The sequence below is a fragment of the Equus caballus genome, chromosome 16 (assembly GCF_041296265.1).
Source record: "Equus caballus isolate H_3958 breed thoroughbred chromosome 16, TB-T2T, whole genome shotgun sequence".
Lineage (NCBI taxonomy): Eukaryota > Metazoa > Chordata > Mammalia > Perissodactyla > Equidae > Equus > Equus caballus.
In genome coordinates, this window is record NC_091699.1 from 36003255 (window position 1) to 36026957 (window position 23703).

The window sequence follows — 23703 nt, forward strand, 5'->3', positions numbered from 1 at the left end:
CTCATCTCACTTTGTTTTCCTCCACTTTACCTTGTAGAATTGTTAGCACCCAGGATGTTTCCATGGAAGGGTCCTGGGAGATGACGGAATTTAACTCTCCCTTCCCTGATTTTATAGATAGGGAACAGACCTATAAAAGGAGTGACTTGCCCAAGGTCACTCGGCCCATTTGGGGCAGGGTCCCGCCACCCCTCCATACCCTAATTCCCTCCTTTGCTTTGTCTGAAGGGCCCGCACAGTCTACTGGAGCGGCTGTGTCTCAAGCTTGCTGAGCTCCTTCAGTTTCCCGTGGTCAAACAGCAAGACTAGTGGTTTTCTCTCTCATCTCTCAGGGTGGTTATAAAGTTAGATGACCTAGAGGGTATGAACGTTATTTGAAAAATATAAAATTGGATACAAAATGAAATATTACAGTGAAGACGATTTTTATGTTCCACTTCAATTGGTGACTAAGTCCGCTCAGGGTCTCAGTTCTCGATGGCTAGAACCTCAGCAATTGAGAATACAGCTTTCTCCGATAACAGCCGGACCCAAACTATCACAGACATAGCAGCTTCTGCACCTTTCATTAGCTTACAAAGAAAGAGATCTCTTTGCCAGAGTGAATCTTTCACTTTTTATGGGACATTTAACTCATATGTTGATGGCCAAAGGATCATAGTCAAGTTTGAGTGGGAATATGGTTCTCAGGTTTCTATGGAAACCAATAAGAATTCACTCATTCTTACAAAATGAAGATGTGGCCTCAGAGTCTTTCTAAACACAGTGACCAACCCAGACAGCTGCTACCAGTTGATAGGAGATGACAGTAGACATGATGCTTAGTTGACAGCTTGGTTAGTTGGTTTGAGTAGAGCCAGCCAACGATATTGCTTAAATTGAATCTGTTTGAGCTTAGAAAAATCGGTGGTATTGTCTCATGCTTCTTGGTCAGTCTGATGCACCCACCTACCATGTCTGCTTCTGAGACATGTTATTATCCTGGAACATTGTGGAGGATGTCTGTTGTGCCTTTTTCCCATCTTCTTTTTTTTCTTTTTTAAAGATTTTTTTTTTCCTTTTTCTCCCCAAAGCCCCCCAGTACATAGTTGTATATTCTTCGTTGTGGGTCCTTCTAGTTGTGGCATGTGGGACGCTGCCTCAGCGTGGTTTGATGAGCAGTGCCATGTCCGCGTCCAGGATTCAAACCAACGAAACTGCAGCAGAGCGCGTGAACTTAACCACCCGGCCACAGGGCCAGCCCCCATCCCATCTTCTGTTTTTGTAATAGAAGCAGAAGATAAGGGATTGCAGGGTAATCTTATACCTGAGGGATGGAAAAATTTAGGAATCTTTCAGAAAATTTTTCCGTGCATGCTTATGTCCAGCGAGAGCAGGAGACATCCAGGCATCCCAGAAGGCAGGCTCGGAACACTTTGGGAGAAGCAACTATGCAGAGAAATGGATAGGTTTCAGTTTGTTTTAGAAAAGTGGCCAAGTCTAACAGCTTTTATTAAAGATGTGGGTACATGTGTGTTTGTGCCCCCGAAGAGTCTTTATGCACTTTACAGATGCCAAAGATGGTAGATATGTTGGCGTAGAAATTCTTTGTGTTTTTTCATTTTGTTTTTTATTTTCATAGAATTGGCAGTAAAACCATACGCCTTTTTTCTAGTAAATTCTGACTCCCTTTACTGCTAGGTTAATTTTTTTTCTTTCTCTCCTGCTCCCTCAGCAGTAATCTGTCTTGAGCTGCTGACACAATGTTATTTTGATGAATGACTCTCTGATGCCCTTTATTTTCTCCATTCTCTTGTTAAGTCCATTAACATTTTCATTTTAACCCTGTTTGTGAGTCTGAGGTTTGAAACTTTTTTGTTTTAAACCTCCTTGGGACAAAATTTGACCTCTAAATCCCTCTTCCAACCTCTTAAAAAAAGATACATTTATGTTAAATATCACTTACATGATTCTGGACACTTTTAGGGAAGACGGACTATATTTTACCTCAGGCTCCACCAGCCACTTAATGCTTTGTTATGACATAATGGCTATTCCAGCACGTAACAGTTGTTTGTCAAATTTACCTGGTAAAATAGACTACCTTGGTACATATTTGCCAGACAGCCCCCATTTCCAGCCTGTGTCACCTCAAGCACTTCCCCTATTCCTTTGAGGGTCTTCTTCCCCTTTGGACACCTGTCAATGTCACAGCAATATGAAATGTTTAATTCACAGACCAGTTTCTAAGTGGAAGTTTTCTTTAAAAAAGGTACTGTATGGGGACATCTGAATGCAGTGCTGAATGGCAGCATTCTGGTAAACCTGGGTCCTTATTTTGCTCTGAAGTTTATGATAATGCCCACTGAGAATTATGGTCACTTTAGAGTTTGTTCTTATGTGAAAGTAGAGTCTATAGAACAGAGAGCTCAACAGACTGAAGACTAAAGTGTCAAGAGGGAAATAATGTATTTCCAGGCAACCTGTCATTGTTAAAATTCCTGAATAGTCATAGGAATTTCTCCTTAGTTTGTAGAATTTATAAAATGTGTATCTGGCACCAAGATTTGAGGGCTGAATTTGGGCATCAGCTATCATCTCAATTGTATATTAGTTAGGAATTTTGTTCAGGTCAGACTCAATTATAGTAGTGTAAGCAAATTGGTTCTCTTTCCGACACACAAAAAAACCTAGTCCAGAGCTAGACAAGTTATGGAACTGTTTTGGCAGCTCCCCAAAATCATCAGAGACCCAGATTCCTAATTTATTTGTGCTCCACTACTATATGTAAATGGCTTCCATCCTCAAGGCCACAAAAGAGTTGCTGCAGCTCCAGCCATCAACTCCAAGTTCCAGGCAGAACGCAGCCAAAGGGCAAGGAACAAAGGGGCAAAAGGACATCTTGGGAATCTCACCTAGTGAATTCTGCTGACATCTCTTTGACCACTCCTGTCTGTAAAGGAAACATAGATTCTGTTACCAAGGATGAAGGAGAGAATGGATATTGGGTGGACAACCTGGAGTCTCAGTCTCAGCTAACCATCTCATTAATCTTGCTTTTGTTTTAAAGTTCAGTATTTAGCTGTCAAAAATTGTTCCCCTTTGCTCACAATTGAGAGGCAGCCTGTGTCACCCTTAAAGTATGCACTCCTGAGTCAGACTGTCTGTGTTTCAGCATCAGCTTGGCCCTGTACCAGATGTTTAGCATCAACCCCTCTGTGCCTCCATTTTCTTTTCTGTAGAAATGGGGGCAATAATAGTGCCTCCTTAGTGATGTGCTGTGAGAATTAAGTAAGTTAGTAGATATAATGCTTAGAACAATGTCTGACGAATACCAAGTGCTATGTAAATATTTGCCGTTATTGTCACAAACCTTCTTAAGTTGGGTCCCCTGTGTGCTCAGTACCCCTGGGTACTAGGTGCTTTAGATACATAGTCTCGTGTTATACTCAAGCCAACTTTGGCTGGAGGTCCCCATTTTTCAGCTATGGAAGCAGAGCTCGGTGACTCACCCAAGGTCACAGAGCCACCACTCACCACCAGACTGTCTCCCTGCGAAATGACCTCAATGACCTGCACCGTCCAGTATGGCAGCCGCTAGCCACCCACTTGAAATGTCAGTCTGAGCTGAGATGTGCTTAAGCGAAAATACATACCAGGTGTTGAAGACCTAGTGTGAAAAAAAGAGTCTAAAAAATTCACTTATAATTTTAAATTGATTACATATAGAAATAATAATGTCAGATCTTTTGAGCTAAAAAAAGATGTTAAAATTAATTTCAGTTTTCTTTTTACTTCTTTTAATGTGGCTTCTAGAAATGTTTAAATTGTATATGTGGCTCACGTTACACTCTTACTGGAGAGTGATGCTCTAGACCCAGCCGCCTCTCTCATATTTGTTTTTATGTGTGTGTGTTCCCAGAGATGTTTGAGACCGCTGTAAAGGCAGATATGAAATGATTTTAGGGAGTGACATGGTCACTTCTGCCTCTACCCACGTTTCTTGGGTACAGAGTTGCCCAGGATTCTTTGAGTGCAGAAGCTTTTAAGCCTCAGCCAAACAGCCCAGGGAAAGGGACATGTCCTCAGATACCCGAAAAGGATAATTACAAGGGAGAAGGTGCTGCAGAATAGAGAAGGTGTAATTGCACTGTTTAAATAATTGTTCACCGAGCCTTTCCTGGGCCAGCCCTTCCGACTGAGAGCGTCACCTGCGTTTTGTTTGTCCACCTTCCCCACACACGCGCACCGCCCGGCCTTCGTGGCCCCTCGCCTCTTCCCTCTGCGCCTGTGTCCTCCCCGTGGATAACTCAGGGCAGCCGCCACCAGCTCCGCTTCAGAGATCTGAGTGAGCCGCAGGGCGTCACCCTCCTGCCGTCTCTGCTGCCACTCTTCCTTTGTCAACTGCTCAGTGACCTCGGCTTTGTGTCAGGGCCTCACACCCCAACAATGGCAGAGGGTTGAAATGGGCTTCTCGACCCCCATTGTCCTGCTGAGGAGTTGTATTTTGTTTAGTTCTGTTTTAAACATCAGGGCCTTCTTCCTGCTCCAGGCTGGAGAATCTGAAACCATTAGTAACAAAAAAGCAATAAAGTTTAGGGCTCCCTGTAATGTGTCCGTTTTGCTTTAGTCCCATCCTGTGGGCTTTGGCGGAGTGAGTTCATAGGAATGGTGTAACTAGCTTTTTTTCTCTCCCATTTAATTAAAATTGGGTTTTCAAATCCATGGGGAGCAGTAACGCCTTATATCTTACCAGGCTTGCAGCATCTCTGGGCCTTGTTAATGGGGATTGACTATGCAAATTTAATAACTCATTTTGGCCCTATCTGCAACCAGTCTGCCCATTTCCACTGCTCATTTCTCTGCGTATACTAATTGAGCACTTCGAAGCTGGCCGTTGGAGTTACCCGGACAGCCTGGAGCCAACCACTCATTGGCCACTTTTATCCAAGCAAGTGGCAAATAAAGACATAGGCTAAAATCGATGGGTACGAGATTAAGATCCCTACAGTTTCCATCATTCACGTACATGATGAAATTTGCAGCATTTCAAACCAGGACGTGGAAAACAATTAAAGAATGGTATTTTTAAAAGGACAGCGGGTCCTACAATGTCTGCAGCACCGAGCTCTCCCTCACTGTTCCCCTTATTAAATACAGCACTGCAAGTTTGGATTTTGTGTTCCCAAAGAAATGGAGGTCCCCGTGACTGATGGATCCTGGGGAAGTTGGAGTCACTTTGGAACCTGCTCACGAACATGCGGAGGGGGCATCAAAACAGCCATTCGAGAGTGCAACAGACCAGAGTAAGTCCTCGGGCTCACAGCTCTTGTTACTGGGAGAGCGGGACTCAGGACTTCCTGAAGGGAGTCGTGTAGCGGGGAGGCAGCGGAAGAGCTCTTTCCGAGTTTGAGAGCAGGTGGACTTGTAGGGTTGCCTAGACCGATGGTGTCCGAGCTCTTTATCCCCAGGTACCTCTCCTCTTTGTTATTATTTTTCTCCCATGATCCTTTATTATTGAAAGTTTTGTCTACCAAGCAGTAGAGGTTTTGTGTTGGTTGGTCTGTTGAACGATTTTGACCGTTAGGCATAGCTCACTGCCCCCTGAACTGGCGAGAGCATGCCAACAAAACCAACAGATAGATTATTCACGGGGAAACAAAGAAATCGGACATTTCCGTGCAGCTTGGCGTTAAATGTACCCTTTCCGGTTAGCCATTGAATTGCTGAAAAGGGTACACAGATCCCCAGGCTGCGTGCAGCAGATGCTGAAGGACCTGGAAGCCCAAGTCAGTAATTACGTTGTGATGCAATCTAGTTGTTTTAGAGCTGAGACACCGGAAGTCTCCATCCCGCCACCTGACAGCTTGTAGACTGGGAGTGTCCCACTGTTGCGATAATTCTTGTTAGGTGACCATGGCTGCTTCTACCAGCCAACTTTGTTAGGAGTTACACATTCAAACAATGTCAATGGATTTTTTTTCCCAGCATCCATCATGGTAGACATGTGTTTTGAGGGGAAGTTGTTTATTTAAGTAGATTAAAAAATCGCTGTCTTCATTGTAAGAATGAACAGATGCAATTTTGTGTGGACCTAAGATGTATAAAGCTTAAAGGAATCGAAAAAGAATACATGATGTTATTGCCATTGAACCTATACAGGCTGAGGAGCCCAAGGAAGCTTCACAGAATAGGGATAGTTTTTAGACGTATAAATCAACAATGCTTTTTAAGAACCAGCTGCTTTGGGATTATGTAAAATGATTTTTTCCAGAAGTACTCATTTATTTTTATCAGCCTACATCAGGGATAACAGGTTGAATTTTAGCAAGAAGCAAGCAGGTAAAGTAACAAAGTCCAGTGGGGTTTTATTGCCTTGTGGTGGAGACCAAGTGCAGGGTGCTACTCAGATCTAGCTGATTGTCCCCAGATAGGAAAAGGGCCTAGTGTTGACAAAGCTTCCAGATTTTTTATAAGAAAATCTGAATTCATGAACCGAAAAGAACATAGCTAAACATGGCAAAACTACTGGGTTGCAAGCCCTGGTCTAAATAAATACTCTGTAGTATGAATCACAGAGGATGATCCATTTATTTGAATTTATTTTTGTTCACAGTCCAATGTTTATTTCATGTCCATATAATATTAGTCTCTGTAGAAGACACTGAAAAGCTATAAGGCATAGACTCTGGTCCATAAAACTACACTGTAGCCGTCGATATGAACTAGTAAACATTAGATTTTCCATAGAATCTACATTTTGTATTATTTCTTTCTAGCATAAATATAGTGTATGCTTTCAAAAAGTTCTGACATGAAACTATATGATATAGAAAAATTCTGTCATCATTTTTCTTACCCCCCCACCCCGTCTACACCAGAAACAATCAGTGAAAAACAGCTTGACGTGTATCATTTCGGACTTTTAAAAAAGATCATAGGTGTAATATGTATTATGAAATAAGACATATCACATAAAATAAAGGTCATACTATATATATATAGTTCCATAACTTGTTTTTTAAAATCAATTCTCTATCCTAACTGCTTGTATTGTTGAAGTTTTAAAATAAAACATCTTAAGCTAACAGCAACTATGATGAATTATTGAAAATTAAAAACACCTCGGTGGCTACATTGAGCCAAATTATTATTATAAGAAGAAGCTATTATTATCATGAGAGTATGGATATTGCAAACGGTAGACACTTGAAATTTTGACTCAAGAATGGTCCATTCAAAAGAAGTGTTTGGTCTTTTTTTTTTTTTTTTAAGTCTTGGAGCAATTCTAGAAGTAATGTGGAAAGTGGAGAGAGATTAATCACTCTGTAATGGGAATGGGCCAGACAAAGGAGATTACCCGTCGAAAGGTCTCAGCGGGAGAGGATCTTGAGCTTCCAAGTGCAGCAGAGATCCCCCCATTCAGAAGTTAGGACCATCCTTAAAGACTTCAAGGAGAGGGCCTTGTCCTTGCTGTTTGCTATGGGAGGTTTTAAAATAACACAGTCCTCCAGCTGCGTGTCAGCGCCCACAGCATTGCATGAAGACTCCTCCAAGTGATTTGCACTTTAGGATGTCCCTGTGAGTGAAGGAAAGAGTCTGCCTCTGAAAACTGAGGTTACGCTGGCACTGGGGAAGTCAACTGGACAAGAGGAAAGGACACAGAACAGGGAAAATCAGATCCAGAGCTCAGTTTAAAAGCTTGTTCAGAGAAATCACAGACCGATGGTTCATTAGGTAGAATGGAGAAGTGGTTGCTGTCCTGATCCTCAAGGAGTTTGAGGAGAACGGTGCCCCCCTTTGCTGGCAACATGCCTTCGCTCAGTTTGGGGAGCCCTTTGAGTACAATGCCGAGCTGCATTTTTAGAATCCCAGGTATGTCTCTATTAAGAACACAGGATTGTTTTTATTTTTTCACAGTATTCATGTGATTCAAGATTGTGTTTATTTAGCATCCAGACACTTTATGCTATATTTTTAGGTTTTTTTCCTTGAAAGCATAAAAGCTGAAAAAAGGAAGTAGCCTTGCCATGCACAAGGGATTACACCGTATTCAGTGAGCAAGCTGTAGAAGCCATACACTTCTAATTCTAGTCTAAAAGTTTTCAGGCTCAACTGGTATACAGGGCTACAGGTTTGCATCATGAGAATGGGGCCCTAATATTTTGTCTTTAAGTGCTTTATTTATTTTTTTAATCTCCTTTTTGACCCATGCCCTACAGGTAAGGTCAGCATACTCTCTGGTGTGTAAGGACCGTCCCAGTTCACATCTGTTGTCCTGGAGAAGTTATTAATAGTTCCCCCTTCTTATTTGCAAAGTATCCTGAGTGGACAATTAATTATATGGTCAGCAGATCCATAAGAAACATGTAATAGAGTAATATTTAAAATCAGAACCACCAAAAACATAACTTAGTGTGTCAAGACAAGACCAAGCACTGAAACTAGAAGGTGTACCCTCAGGCCACCGGGCTCCATACTTGATATTTTATGTTCTAAATTTGGCCCTGAGCTTCCTGGTGATTGGAACAACATGGTTTATAGAATTATTACAGTCCATCAAAATAAAAGTCACCCTAGTTCTTTAGGAAAGACAAAGCATTTCCCTCTTCTAGTGCTTCTATTTTGCTTTTAAATTAAGAGATAGGTTAAATTAAAAGATAAACTGATAGAGTTGAGAAAAAGACAAGATCCTAAACTAGATATTTCCCACTTAAGCTTTCATGTAGCAACTGCTTGTGAAATCTTATGTAAAAGAGAATAGACGTATGCTTATTTCATCTAAGAAAACCAGTCTCTCAATTGGGCTGTAAAGAATTGCAGCAAAGGTTTTTGGGGCACTGAGTTGGAGGAACTTATTTCAAAATGTCAAGAATTCGTTACTGCGGGAGAACCATTAACTAAGGAATGAGTAAAGAGATCCAGTCCCATAGACTGCCCCATTGGGAAGGATCATTAATGATTGCTAGTACAGCTCCCCAGCCCATCCCATCTAATCCTTGAATAGCCTTTCAGCATCCTCTGCCATTGGTCATTTGACCCCTTCTTAATGCCCTCCAAGCCTAAGAAACGCACCACCTTCTGGCGCTGCCTGTTGTGTCATTAGAAATTTCTTCCTAGGCTCGCCCTAAACTGCCTACCCTAATTCATTGTAAGTAAACAAAGAAGTTGAGATTTCTATTCAAACTCATTTGCAGGCCAAAGTTTAGCTTTCCTTGAGGGTAGAATGCACCTGTGACAATCTTTGCAAAAATTCCTTCCTCGCTTTGGCCACGCAGCATCACGAATTCTCGTTGTGTGTGTTAATGGGGATGTTGTATGATATGTACTTTAAAGATAGATTCACCTTGGCCGTGCTGAATATAGTTACTTTCATAGTAATTAATCTAGCGATTTCCTTAAGTTCTTTCCATCTCTATTTGACGTGAAATATTTTAAAAGGATCTTAATATTTGGAAAATGTGGTCAATGTTATTTTTTGAAGCTGCCTTTCCTATAATTTTCAGTATTTGCCTACATGGAAAATACTCCTATCCAGCTAAATTATTAAATTATAACATGAATTTTTTCTGGGCTGAAGGGTAAGTCCAGTTGGCTAAAGCCTTCCCCCATTACATGGTACATGCAAATCAGGGAGAGACTGCACTGTCTAGGAGATGAGGAAGGCCGTATGTTTCCAAAGGGCAAATTTATGTTTGTTAATAAAATATAATCTGCCTTTACATAAAAAGCAAACAAAGTCACAGAACAAGTTTTTGTTTTTGTTTTTGAGGGAGATTAGCCCTGAGCTAACTACTGCCAATTCTCCTCTTTTTGCTGAGGAAGACTGGCCCTGAGCTAACATCCGTGCCCATCTTCCTCTACTTTATATGTGGGACGCCTGCCACAGCATGGCTTGCCAAGTAGTGCCATGTCCACACCCGGGATCTGAACCGGTGAACCCCAGGCTGCCAAAGCAGAACATGCAAACTTAACTGCTGCGCCCCCGGGCCGGCCCCTCAGAACAAGCTTTGATATGGAAAGAATTGTGTCTCCAGAGAGGCAGCATGGGAGAGGGGCCAGATCGTGAGCTCTGGGTCAGGGAGAGCTGCTTGGTCCCTCAGCCAGCTCTTCTCACGTAATGGGCATGTGACCTTGCCAGGTGACTTAATGTTTCTGAACTCAGTTCAAACAAGGTTTCAGAAACAAGGACGCCACTCCCTACCTCTCGGCATGGCTGTGCGCCCTCGTAGAAAGTGGCCCGGTGCCTATGCGCAAGAGTAGCTCAGAGGTCAGCAAACTTACCGTAAAGGAATGTTTTTCCATAAAGGAATATTTTTCTGTTAATATTTTAGACTTTGCGGATCATAGGATCTCTGCCCTAACTATTCAAACTTGCCAGGATAGTGAGAAACATACGTAGAGGATATGAGGATATGTGAAGAATGACTGTGGCTATGTGCTAATAAATCTTTATTTATGGACGCCGAAATTTGAGTTGCATGTAATTCTTATGTGTCTTGAAATATTCTTTTTATTTTTTCTTAATTACTTTAAAATGTAAAAATTATTCTTATTCCATGGCCACGTAAAAACAGGCAGCAGGCAGGATTTGGCCCTTGGGCTATAGTTTGCAGACCCTTGTAATAGCTAACCATTTGCTGTGTGGCAGGCTTTGTTCGAGTGCTTTGGATATATTAGCTCAGTTAACACTCACTCAGCCCTGTTAGCATCATCTCCCTTGTGCAGATAGGGACACTGAGGCTTAGAGAGATTAAGCAACTTGCTTAAAATTGCACTGCTATTAAGAGGCAGGGCTGGAATTCAAACTCCGTTTCCAGAGTCCGTATGTATGACCCTCAGCAATCATGCCTCTCACGTAGAGTTTTTCTATATGTTGTTTATTTAAAAAAATGTTATTTATAAAAATAAGTCGCTAAATGCTATTTGCCATTTGATTGTGGTCAAAGCAAGCCAAGGTGGGAACTGTTGCCATCTGAAGGGAAGCCACCTACAAGGATGAACTATTTTCAGCTGCTGCATTTGATCCATTTCAGGAATAAGTTAAGACTCGTCCTATAAGAGAACTAAAAGAGAAAAAAGTCAACTTCTAAGAAATTTTATTTTCAAAGTAAAAGGAATATGCGTTACTTTCAGGCAATTATTAAATGATCCAACCACCATGGTTGGGATGTTTAAAAAGATTCCATAAAGATCATTTCAATTTGAGGAAAAATGAAAAGGATCTTCCTTATAGCACATTTAAAACAGATTTTACTTAAACAGCTCTATGAGCCTGATGTATTATTTGTGTGTAATCTGTGATATTTTATGCATGAGACTAGGGTGCCTTGGCACTAAGAGAAGAGCTTGGTATCCAGGAAACCAAAGCTGTATCTCTAAATGGCACCAAAAAAGAAAAAGAAAAGATTCTGGACCATTGCTCCTGGATAATGTGGCAGAAAGAGCACAAAGAAAGAACCTAGGAAGCTTGAATTCCAGTCCTGTCTCTGTTCTGTTATTAGCTCTGTGATCTTGGGCAAAGTACTTACCTTCTCTGAACCTTCTGTCCTTTGGTATGAAAGTACCTCACATGCTCTACCTTTGGGCAAGGTACGAGAGAGTTTGGGCGAGTCAAGTGCACAGTGCAGATATAAAGTGTATGAGCTTACCTGTGTTTAACGGGGAAACAATCAAAGATACTGCTGTGTTATGTGCCGTTTAGCATCCCTAGATGCAGTCTTCTTCAAAATAAACAACAATAAATATTCATTAGTCTCTTTGCTAAGCTCCTCATTTATAGCAACCCTTTCAGGTGCACAGAATCATCTCTGTTTTACGTGTGCAGGACAGAGCTCAGAGAGGCCAGTTAGCTTACACAAAGTTGCCCAGCTTGTAACTGCAAAGCCCATGCTCTTGCCTTACTCTACAAATCTCTGATCAAGGGAGCATGTTTATAACAGTATGAGGGCCAAGTAGCCCTCTCTGAGACGTGGGCACTCTGCAGGAGCATTGAGTCGTGCCTCACAGTGCCAACCACATCATAACTCAGATTTGGTGCTCAGAACAAACTGCTAAATCAGATGAGATTAGATTGATAGTGCTGACATATAAGATCATAGTAGCTAACATTTTCAGGCATCTCCTGTGTGCACTCATTTTAGAGAAGGGGAAAACTGAAGCTCTGGAAGGCTAAGAACTTTGACTAAGGTCACACAGTGAGGATAGGGCCAAAATTGGAACCCACATCCAACTTCAGAGCCTTACCCACTCTGCTAGACTGCCTCTCCTTCTTTATTTTATGGCCATGGATGTATTTCCCATTCCCCCAAGCAAAAACTCTTCTTATGCACCACATTCCTCTGAAAGATTCATTCTAAAGGAGAAAGATGGAAACCTTTCTTTCAGTTTCAGAGATGTCCTAGGGTAGCTGTGAAATCGGAGCTGCCCCAGCCCTGGGTGGGAGAGCCCAGCATCCTATGATTCTGTGATCTTCCCATTTCCATGATGAATTTGGTGAGCTGTTGACTGCTGGGAGATGTGTTGTATAATTTACTTTCTGGGCCACATCTGGAAAATACTTGGACGGGGTTGCATGCCAAGATTAAATTTGCACTGTGATGCTTTACAAGGCATGCTCCATACCCTTGTTACACAAAAGTTAATGAAACTTTAACTCTGCTCTCTGCTGCTTCTATTAAGTTAGTCAAAATATGAGTGTATTCCCTTTATCTCGTATTATTTCTAAAACAAAAACAAAAACTCTGGTTGGTGGTGAGCGAGGAGGGAGAGAATGAATGGCACCAGTTTTAGGATGGTTTCCTGTGAGAATATCATGGTACAGACGGTAAACAGGAAGCATTCCGACTATCATCTGTACCTTTCACCTTCTATGTTTTTAAAATTAAAGGACTATGAATGTTTGAGAGAAAGAAGAAAGAAAATGGCCTAATAGATCCCAGGCTTTGTATTTCAAATTTTAAGTTATATCCTCTAACATTTTGCCCTCAAAACAGCCTTACCAGGTAGCACCTTCCCATTTTACAGATCAGTGGACTGAGGCTTGCTTAAGTGACTTGCCCAAGGTTGTACACTTAATAATGTTGAAGGCAGAATGCAAACCCAGGTTTCACAGCCCTTGCCCAGTCTTCTGTCATTGGCTACTTCAAATTTGCCTCCCTAGAAGACAGGAAGCCACAGGTGAGAGAGTGAGGTGGGGAGAAATGCATTATAATACAGTGTGTGTGTTCTTTATCTTTTCTCAGGCCAAAAAATGGTGGGAAGTACTGTGTAGGGCGTAGAATGAAATTTAAGTCCTGCAACACAGAGCCATGTCTCAAGCAGAAGCGAGACTTCCGAGATGAACAGTGTGCTCACTTTGACGGGAAACATTTTAACATCAATGGTCTACTTCCAAATGTGCGCTGGGTCCCTAAGTACAGTGGAAGTAAGTGCATCCAGGGAAGGTGGCTGCGGTTGGCAGGACGGCATGGGGTCCAGGCATGAAAGTCACATTGCGTTGTGTTTCTCCTCTCTAGTTTTGATGAAGGACCGGTGCAAGTTGTTCTGTAGGGTGGCAGGGAACACAGCCTACTATCAGCTCCGAGACAGGGTGGTAGATGGAACTCCATGTGGCCAGGACACCAATGATATCTGTGTCCAAGGCCTTTGCCGGGTAAGTCCCAGAGGGCGTTTTCTTCACTGTGTCGTCTTGCTGGCAAGCTGTGGTTTGTGGCTTCCTTGATAAAATACCAGCTGCTAATATCTGTGCACTATCTCCAGGGCAGTGGTTCTCAAAGCGTGGTCCCCAGACCAGCATCAGCATCACCTGATTCTGATGCATGCAAAGTTTGAGAGCCACTGCCCTAGATTTTTCTTGACATTCTCAGCATCTGTGAGGGTCTGCACAAAACCTCCCCATGAAGATTTATTACAAAAATTTACACATACACACACACACACACACACTCACACTCACACTCACACTCTCACTCCTTTACTGTAACCTCAGTGCTTAAGGTTAAACCCAGATCCTTCCTGACAGCAAGTTTTCTAGACTGAATAGCTCTGCTCCAGAAAGATGTCGTGAGGATGACCTGGCCTCACTCAGATTTCTCTTTCTGATGTCAAGTGTGATAGCTTCTACCTGAGCCATATTCTTGGAAGGGAATCAAGAAGCTTCTGGCAGATGGTAAAGCATCAGAGCAATGATTTCTCCAGGACTTGATAACTTGATACCATTTCACTGTTGTCACCTCAGAAATCATTCCTAACACAGCCAGGCTCTGAGATGATACATGTGTTCCTTGCAGATGGTCCAAGGCAGATTGGAGTTCCTAGTCCGTAGGATTTGATTGAAAGAGTCCCTGAGGGCTTCACCCACTTTCTGACCCAAGCTACAGGGCAGATTTCCTTGTCAGTCCGTTCAGTAGCAACACATTGAGTTTCTACTCAAAGACTAGTTCATACAAAGGAACAAAATGGATAAGAATATGAATTCTTTCCTCCTGATCTTCTGGTTGTTGCTGATGTCTTTCTCAGACCTCAGTCTACACTGCCGTATTGGATCAATATGTGAGGAAATTCAGGAGGTCACTTGGGGCCTAAGGCCTCAAACTGGTGGCCTGCAGTCATGCTTTGTCCTCCATTCATAGCCAGTATTTAAACCTAGGAGATTTCATAGAAAATCAAGTTTGCCAGCTTCTCTTGAAAAATTGGGAAACGTCATCACTGGACTCCTATTTCTACGTGACAGCAGTAGCCTGGAGTGGACAACAGCTGCTCCCTGAAGATGGGGCGTGAGGTCTTTAATTGGTTTGGATACTCACCATTCCTTCTTTTATATTTCTGAGGAATATTTTCATTTGCTTCACTTATTCATAGACTAGTGCTTCTCAAACTTTAACCTGTAGGTGAAGCACCAGAGGATCTTGTTAACATGCCAGAAAATCTACTGTGAGTCAGGAGATGTGGGTGGGGCTGAGATTCTGCAATCCTAATAGCGTCAGGGATGCTCAGGGATGCTGAGTCAAGGACCACATTTTCCATAGCAAAGTGATATACAATTTGAGTTCTTAACCCTTGTAAGTTTAAAGAGATTTAACTTTCTTGTCATTTTGAATACACGTCATTCCAAGCAATACATTACTTGCTATTTTATAATCTCCATAATACTTACTATTTATTTCAAATATTTTCTTTTTAAAAGCAAGCTGGATGCGATCATGTTTTAAACTCAAAAGCCCGGAGAGATAAATGTGGGGTTTGTGGTGGCGATAATTCTTCGTGCAAAACAGTGGCTGGGACATTTAATACAGTCCATTATGGTAAGAATTTGTTCCTAAGAACCATGAGAAAGAAAATGGTCAAAGTGTCAAAATTGTTATCCACGTGTGATATGTGAACGTATTGATGTCAAGTGTAAAATCAGTCTCGTTAAGGTACATTACCCATCTGGCTATAAGGCCCCTAATGGTGAGAATTATATTATATTCCTTTGTTGCCCCCTTTTTATTCCATGCTTTGAGAAAGTGAACTGTGCTGTGGAGAGCTGAATTTCTGCTGAATTCATTTCAGGTTACAATACTGTGGTCCGAATTCCAGCTGGTGCTACCAATATCGATGTGCGGCAGCACAGTTTCTCAGGGAAATCAGAGGATGATAACTACTTAGGTGAGATGGGGTGTCCCCTGCCATTTGTGGGAATTCTGGCTCTCTGGAGCAGTTGGCACGTGCTACTTCCTTCCCTGTCACACGTGGAGAGCTTTCAGGTGTCATGTATTTTCATAAAAGAAGTTAATCTTGAAATTCATTATGTTATTTCTCCCTCATACATACACCCTCAGAGTATTGATTTAAGAATCATGTAATTATACGAGTCAATATCTGGTGATTTACTCTGGATCATAGAATATAGAAAGGCCCCAAGTCAAATTTTGGAAGTATTCACTTTTAAGTTTAATATAAAATCATTATTCTCTTTTTTAAAAAAAAATCTGTCCTTTGGGTAACTGACTTGCAAATGTTTTATTAGAGGTATTAGTTGATTTAATTTTTATGTTATCAGTTCTAACCGATAGCAGACCACTGGTGGACTTACTCAGTATTTCATTATGCATGGTCATTCCAAAAGGGTCTGTAGTGGCAATATTTTTCTCTTGTCGTTACTAGAATGGCCCAGACATTACTAGACTGTTAGTAGACATTTGAATTAGAATGTTTATAGACCTTGTCAACGTTACCAGAATGTTGCTTTCTGGATTCTTCCTCCTTCTCTCACCAGGCCCAGGTACATGATTACTTCCGATCTCTTCCTTGTATTTAGACCACAACACACCAGCAACCCTGTGTTCATTTTTAGCAGTTTGCTCAGCTCAGTCCCACTTCAACTTGTCATTCTGTAAACTGCCGTAAGTGATATGAAATTTGCCCAGCCATTTTTAATAAGAAGGACATAGGGAGTGAGGTTGTGACTGGAAGGGGTTCAGCTGGTCACCTTGCACAACCAGACTCCTCCTAGCCCTGAAAAGCACATGCCTTGCATTCAGATCTTGAAGAAATCAGGGCAATCTTGCTGGGCAGTCAATTTTTAAAAGAAATGAATATACTTTCTCTCTTACAATGTCCAGACAGGAACTCTACTGATCCATCTGAATCCAGCCTCTGTGGAGGCCTACTCCTTACATTTGGACGTCTTGAGCTAGTAAATGAGTATTTATGGAGTCAAATTAGAACCTGTATCTGTACTTTGGAATGTCTGTGTGAACTCTTTCATGGATAGACAATGATCTTTTAGCCAAGCATGCTAGTCAAGTACAATATTCATACGTGGACTCCATTACAGCATTTTCTGCAGTATGTCATCATTCATTCATTTACTTATTTAGTATGTGCCAGGCACTATTCTGGGCACAATGAGTAAACGTAACAAAAAATAAAAATAAACAAAAATTCCTATCTTTTTGGAACTTGCTTTTTAGTGGGAGTAGATGGACAATAACTTAATCGATAAGCAAACTATATACTGTTAGAAGGTGGTAAGTGCTGTTAGAAAATAGGGCAACATAAGGGAAATGGTGATACCAAGGGTGGGCTGGGAACAGTGGAGTTAAAGTGTTTGAAATGAAGGAAATGATAATTGATACCTAGGGGAAGAGCATTCCAGGTAGAGGGAACAGCTGGTGCAAAATCCTTGAAGGAGGAACTTGTCTGGATTGTTCTAAGAATAGAGGGAGGCCAGTGTCTGGAGCTCCCTCAGCACAGAAGAGAGTCCTATGAGGTTAAATAGGTGTGAGGACTAGATCACAGAGGGCTGTCTAGCCAGTGAAAGGACTTGTCCTCTGAGAGACGTGGGGAGCTACTGGAGGTTTTGAACTGAGGAATGACGTGATCTAATCGTATTTATATTTTCAGAGGAACACTCTGGCTTTTACGTTGAGAATAGATGGTGGGTTAAGTGTACAGGGTAGAAGCAGGCAGACTGGTTAGGAAGTAATTGCAATAATCTATGAGAGAGATACCGGTGGCTTGGCCTCTAGTGAGAACAGTGGAGGTGGTGGTACGTGGTCCAATTCTGGATGCCTTTCAAAGGTGGAGGCATCATAATTTGTTGATGGATGGAATATGGTATGTGAGAGAAAGGAAGAAGTCAAAAGTGACTCCAAGGTTTTGACCTGAGCAACTGAAAGGATGGAGTTGCCATCAACTGAGATGACAATTTGTTTCTTACGTATCCACATGACCACTAGTTCAGAGGCTGTCTTCATATCTTTAGCTGCTCATATGAAGTCTCCACATACATGTGCTAAGTAAATGAAAGCTGAATTATTGAACAACCATTGCTCGTGCTGTCTTTATTGAGGACCTACTATGTGCTTAATGGGGGATGAGTAAAGTCTTACTTGGAATCAATTACTCAGTGGCTGCATCAGCTTTTTCCCACTCTAAATATCCAAATGAGTGGTGACTTTATAATTAACAAAGTTCTTGGGGACTATTTTCAAATTATTTTTTGAGAAGCCCACATTTCTCATTCCACCACTGTGCAGAATGAGTCAAGTATTTTTCTTCGTGCACTGGGTTATAAATTTGAGCATGTGAGTGCGGTGGCCTTACTACTTCCTAATTAAATCCAGCGGCATTGCATGCAGCTTCCTTTATTAATTAATTTCCTGAGAGCCCAAAGTGGTGTTGAGCTGTTCCTTTCTTCTCCTTGAAAAGGAGAAGGATTCTTCTGTATTCTTCTCCTTTTTGAAAAAATAATCTTCCAAGTAGTGACCTCAGTTCACTTCAGCCTCATCAACCTGGATCAGGCACCTGAATTGGGGACAGCCTCCTGATAACCTTTTATTCCTCACTGGAGGTTTCTTAATCTCCTTGTAAAGAATGAAAGCAAAATTAAAGAAGATTTGTCACCTGGGACAGGCAGTCTGAGGCAGTCATTGCCCTTTAATGGAATCTTTTGGTAAAAGTCACCTGTTGGCCACAGAACATCTCTCTGGAGCACATGAAAAGTGTGCAAACATAGATGGCAAGTCACAGTTCACTGAGTGTGAAAGTCAAGACCTCAGAGCCTTTGAACCTTACGGTGATTTCTTAACAAGTTAGGAAGAATATGATGTTGTCGTCAAATCTGGCGTGTGTAAATGTTTACTCTTGGCTTGAAGGAAGGTGCAGCAAATGCTCTAAGGAGGTTTTAAAACCCACAGTTGAGTCTTGCTCGAGTCCACTCACAGCTGTTCGGTTGCTAAGCGATCTTCATCCTCATCCCTCATATTTTTTTAAAGGTCAATCAAGCCATACTCTTTCCGCATGTCTTGGTGAGGGAGCAATTTCCAGGAGAGAGGGTCTTTGTAGCAACCCTGCTCTGATGGGTGAAATGGGAGGAAAACCAACCCAGGAAATTAGCTCCCTAATCGCATTAGTGGGAGGTTGGGCAGTGGACTGTTGTTTTCAGGAAACTATTTGTTTCACAAGGTACTGAAGCAGAAAGTCTCCCTGTCAAAGGTCATCCTTTCACATAGACCCCTCCCTCCTGTTGGGTTAAAGCCAAGTTGCACCCAGTGCCGTGATGTTCATATTTCTTTAGGAGAAAAACGAGCCATTTCTGTGATACTTATTTGTCTCCAGTACACTTAAAACTTGATTAATTGTGCCAATGGGAAGACAGGAATCGATTCAGTTCAAGATAAAGCAGGAACTTCATTTCACCTGATGACTCCTATCTCATTCTCTACTCACCATCTACCGGGATAAAAAGCATGCAGTGAAGGGTGAAATGGCCAGGTGGGCATAAGCATGAGAAGAAGGCTGGAGACATTAGGAAGGAGCCCCAGAATTAACGTAGAATAGATGATTGCTCTTTGAATATGAACAAAACTGGATTATCGTTTAATTTACAGCACTGGCCTCGTGACATCTCATTTCCCCTCTTTACGTGAAACATCAGCTGGGTAGCTAGCATGCAACTTCACTTCAAAGAACTGGGTGATTTTGTTGGCAGCACAGCCTGCCATCACCGTGGATGCCTGAGGTGCCACGGAAACAACCTTGTCTCCAATCAGTGACCCATTGAAACTCCTGCATCTTGCGTGGCTGATGGGTCTCCCACTATAGGAGTTGCAGAGGAGACGAAGTTATCAGAGGTTGACACTGACAGGGAAGCAGTCATTTGGCTGGAAGCACTCTGTTCTCCTTGTCATGAATGTCAGGTTCAATCAGTCGCTCATTCTTTCAACACCATTTGATTGAGCACCTACTATGCACTGGGATCTTTCTTGGGCTTATAAAAGTGTATTTTTAAATGGTCACTTTACTAAAGGGGCTCATGCAGGCTAGCAAACAAACAACTTAAGTTTTTAAAAACCTGTAGCTAAACATAGTTGGTTTCTATCTGTACATAAAAGAAAGAATGCATAAATTCGTTCACTCATTTAACTGACGTTTGTTGACTTCCTTCTTGGAAAACTTGAGTGGTTGACGGTCTTTGGGGACAGACTTTTGTGATTAGAAGTTATCTGTCCAAGTGACTTGGGAAAGTATTTTAATAAATTTAAGTCATGCTTTTCTCATCCATAAATTAGGCATCTGTAAAGGTATGATAAGAAGACAGTGCATATGAAGGCATTATGATTTGCCAGGAATGAAAGCCTATATGTACTATCATGTTTAATGTTCATAACAATCCTATGAGAAACCCATTATACAGAGGAAGAAACTGAGGCTTAGAGAGGTTAAGTAACTTACCCAAGGTGATACAAACAGAAAGTGGAAAGAAAATCCTTATTGGTCTGACTTCAGACCCTACATCTTTAATTGCTTCAGTTTCCTGCCTCCACATAGAAAAGTGTATGGCTGACCTACATGGGGATATACATGGCTAGAAATTGAGGTTTATTGGTGGGAGTGAATGGTGAGACTGGAAGATATGTCAGAATAAGATTTGTAATGATACAGGAAGGTTATGCTAAGGAGTTTGAACTAAATTCTGTAGTAGTAGGGACTGTCAAAGGATTTTGAGCCAAGAAGAAGAAACCAAGATTTTGGAGGGTTTATTATCTTTTTAAACACTTTTTCCCTATGTCACTGCCTTCTTCCCTACCATTTCAAATGAAGACATCTTATTCTTCCCTCAGGGCCAAATGGGGCTTCCATGGGTAGGAATGCTAGTAAGTGAAGTGCTGGATTAGGGATAGGATTCAATGCAGTTAATTCCTGATCCTTCAAAGAATAGTCCTTGCGTCAGGACAGAGTCCAACTGAATGAACTCTGTAAGATTCCCATGTCCGAGAAAGCAAGGGCACTGCTGCTACTGAGCCACAGAGAACATTGAGAGCTTCATCTCAGCCCTCTGTAATCTCTGCATGGGGGTACGACACTTCCTTCCCTAAATCCTCCAAACCTCTTCTATATACACATTGCTTCTGGCCTGCATGGGGGAAGACAGCGCATCACCTGAATCAATGAAAGACAGCTGAGCATCTGGCAAATACCTAGGACCTCTTGGCGGTTCCCCACCCCACAGCCAAGACATATGTCATTAAAATGATGCTGAGACATGATGCTACCCATGAATCCTGCTCTGCATAGTTTCTTGGGCAGCTGGTACCAATTGATTGACACTGGTGCCTGGGATTAAGTGTATTTACTATCCATGAGTTGAATTTCCAAGTTCCCTTTATTCACCTAAAAACATGACTTGTGCATTTCAAGGGTTCTCTTCCTGCTGAGATTTGCCAATCATGCATAACTTACAAAAGGTGAGGAGCTTTTTTCTATTTTGTTCAGGGCCCAAATGTTTAATAGCTATGATTTTTTGAGTGTCTGTTTCATGTCAAGCCCGATGCTCAGAAGGATTCATTATTCAAGGAGAGATGGTACTGAAAAAAAAAAATGGTACCTAAAATAAAAACAAAATTTTATAATAGATACTGGGGGGGGGGGGGCGAAGAAATGATTGGGATTTTATCTTGAGAAATTAGTCAGAAAGTATGAAAATAAATTTATTTTTTCTTATATTCAACAAAGTTATGCTTTAATTTCAATCATGCCTGGGTTTTCAGAATGGAGAATAAAGCAACTGATAAATATTTTTGCCTAAGTTTTCCAGTCAAGTCATATGATAGCAGAGCAGTATATTGTTAGTACATTAAAGTTTGAATTTAACAGTAAACTCTGAAAGGGAGTCATTTTTATAAAAGCTTTCTGGAGCTTTATTCACTTTCTCAAAAGTCTCTCTTTACACTTTGATAAATAAATTATTCTTTCTGAAACAGCTGTCATTTTATCTTGCTTGTCAATTTTCTCAAGTCTCTAACTGGTCTAACACTGTCAGGTTCTCAGTTGGCCAATATTTTGGTGCTTGACTCAGGCAGTTCTTCGACATTACATACTTTTTCAGTTCACTGATTATTTCGTCTTTTTCAAGATCTGTAGTAGATTCATTCATTCTTCCAAAAAAAAGTATTTAATGAGCGTCTACCATGTATTCTTTCAGAAGCAGGGATGTAACTGTGAAGAAATCAGTCCAAAAAATCCTTGCGCTCATGGAGCTTACATTCTTATTTGGGGAGAGAGAGCCCAAACAAAGTGCTATGGAGGAAAATTAGGTGGGAAAGGTGGGAAATGGGATGGGAAGTATGGGATCTGTGCTGGCTTTGGGAGGGAGTTGCAGTTTTAAAAAGAACTGTCTGGGTAGGTGTGTTAAGCATCTTTTACTGTTTAACAAATTGTCATGAGACATAGTGGCTTAGAGCAACAAACATATACTATTTCCCTGTTGTTGTGTGTTAGGAATTTGGAAACAGCGTAGTTGGGTGTTTCTGGCTTGAGATCTCTCATGAGGTGGCAGTTAAGACTTCAGTTAGGGCTGTGATTGCATCTGAAAGTTTGACTGGAGCTGGTGGATCCACGTCCTAGATGCCTCACTCTGATGCTGCTGGCAAAAGGCTTCAGTTCTTCACTGCTGTTTGCAGGAGGCCCCTCAATGGGGCTGCTGGGGTATCCTTACAGTGTGGCTGTTGGCTTCTCCCAAAACCAGAGATTCAAGGAGGAGCAAGGTGGAGCCACAATGTCTTTGAGCTGGTCTTGGAAGTCACACTCGGTCATTTCCACAATATCCTAGTTATTACAGTTACTGATATTTAACATGGGAGGGGATGATACAGGGCGTGACTACCAGGAAGCAACAATTGTTGGCACCATGTTGGAGGCTGGCTACCGGAGTGGGCCTCAATGGAAAAATGACCTTGGAGCATCATATTGGCCATGGATTTTCAGATTTCAACATCTGTCAAACAAAGAAGACTAACAAGGATTTAATAGGCTCAGCTAAATCTAATATAAAGTAGAGAGGGATATTTGTGTGGGAACCAATTTTCTAAGTGTTCAGTTAATTAGTATATATTTTCAGATCATAACACTTCGGCTTCCATCTGTAACTGTGGGCCCTGTATAACAAAACCGAGGCTAATTAGGACCCTTGTGTTGTATTTCACTTAATTTTCACAGGCACCACGAGGGGTAGGTGCTTTTATCTCCATTTTAGAGATAAAGAAATGGAGACTGAGAGAAGGAAAGTGATTTCTCAAGGCCACATAGCTGGCAAGTGACAAAACTAGGATTTGAGTCCATGCATGTCTGGCTGAAAAGTCCACATTCTTTGCACTCTGACACTCTGCCTATCAAAGTGTTATTTCATGTTTCAAATAGCGGGTCATTGGCAGCAAATCAGCGAATTCTCTTTTCTCATCTACAGCTTTATCAAGCAGTAAAGGTGAATTCTTGCTAAATGGTGACTTCGTTGTCACAATGTCCAAAAGGGAAATCCGTGTTGGGAATGCTGTGATAGAGTACAGCGGGTCCGACAACGTAGTAGAAAGAATAAACTCCACAGACCGAATTGAACAAGAACTTTTGCTTCAGGTAAAAGCTTGGCCATGAGCCCACGACCCTTTTCTTCCACTTGGAGTCACCAGACTGGCAAACATCCTCTCCGTTTTGTCTGCACCTCCCAGGTGTTGTCGGTGGGAAAGTTGTACAACCCTGACGTGCGCTATTCTTTCAATATTCCAATTGAAGACAAACCCCAGCAGTTTTACTGGAACAGTCATGGGCCCTGGCAAGCATGCAGCAAACCCTGCCAAGGTATCTGCTTTTAGGTTGAATTTTGGGGATCTGAGGTTTTCTTTTTGTTTTTGTTTGTTTTTCCAGTTTTATTGAGATATAATTGACATGTAACATTAAGTT

General features: G+C 41.6%; 1 protein-coding gene across 6 annotated transcripts in view; it reads left to right on the plus strand.

Annotated features, from left to right (window-relative positions):
* Nucleotides 1-23703, plus strand: part of ADAMTS9 (ADAM metallopeptidase with thrombospondin type 1 motif 9) — a 165605-nt gene that overhangs the window by 42116 nt on the left and 99786 nt on the right. For all 6 annotated transcript variants that reach the window (XM_023620115.2, XM_023620118.2, XM_070237265.1 and 3 more), the window contains 7 exons: nucleotides 5140-5285; nucleotides 13224-13405; nucleotides 13497-13633; nucleotides 15167-15284; nucleotides 15535-15630; nucleotides 23213-23379; nucleotides 23472-23601. In XM_023620115.2, the coding sequence (XP_023475883.1) occupies nucleotides 5140-5285; nucleotides 13224-13405; nucleotides 13497-13633; nucleotides 15167-15284; nucleotides 15535-15630; nucleotides 23213-23379; nucleotides 23472-23601 (976 nt within the window). The remainder of the gene's footprint in view (nucleotides 1-5139; nucleotides 5286-13223; nucleotides 13406-13496; nucleotides 13634-15166; nucleotides 15285-15534; nucleotides 15631-23212; nucleotides 23380-23471; nucleotides 23602-23703) is intronic.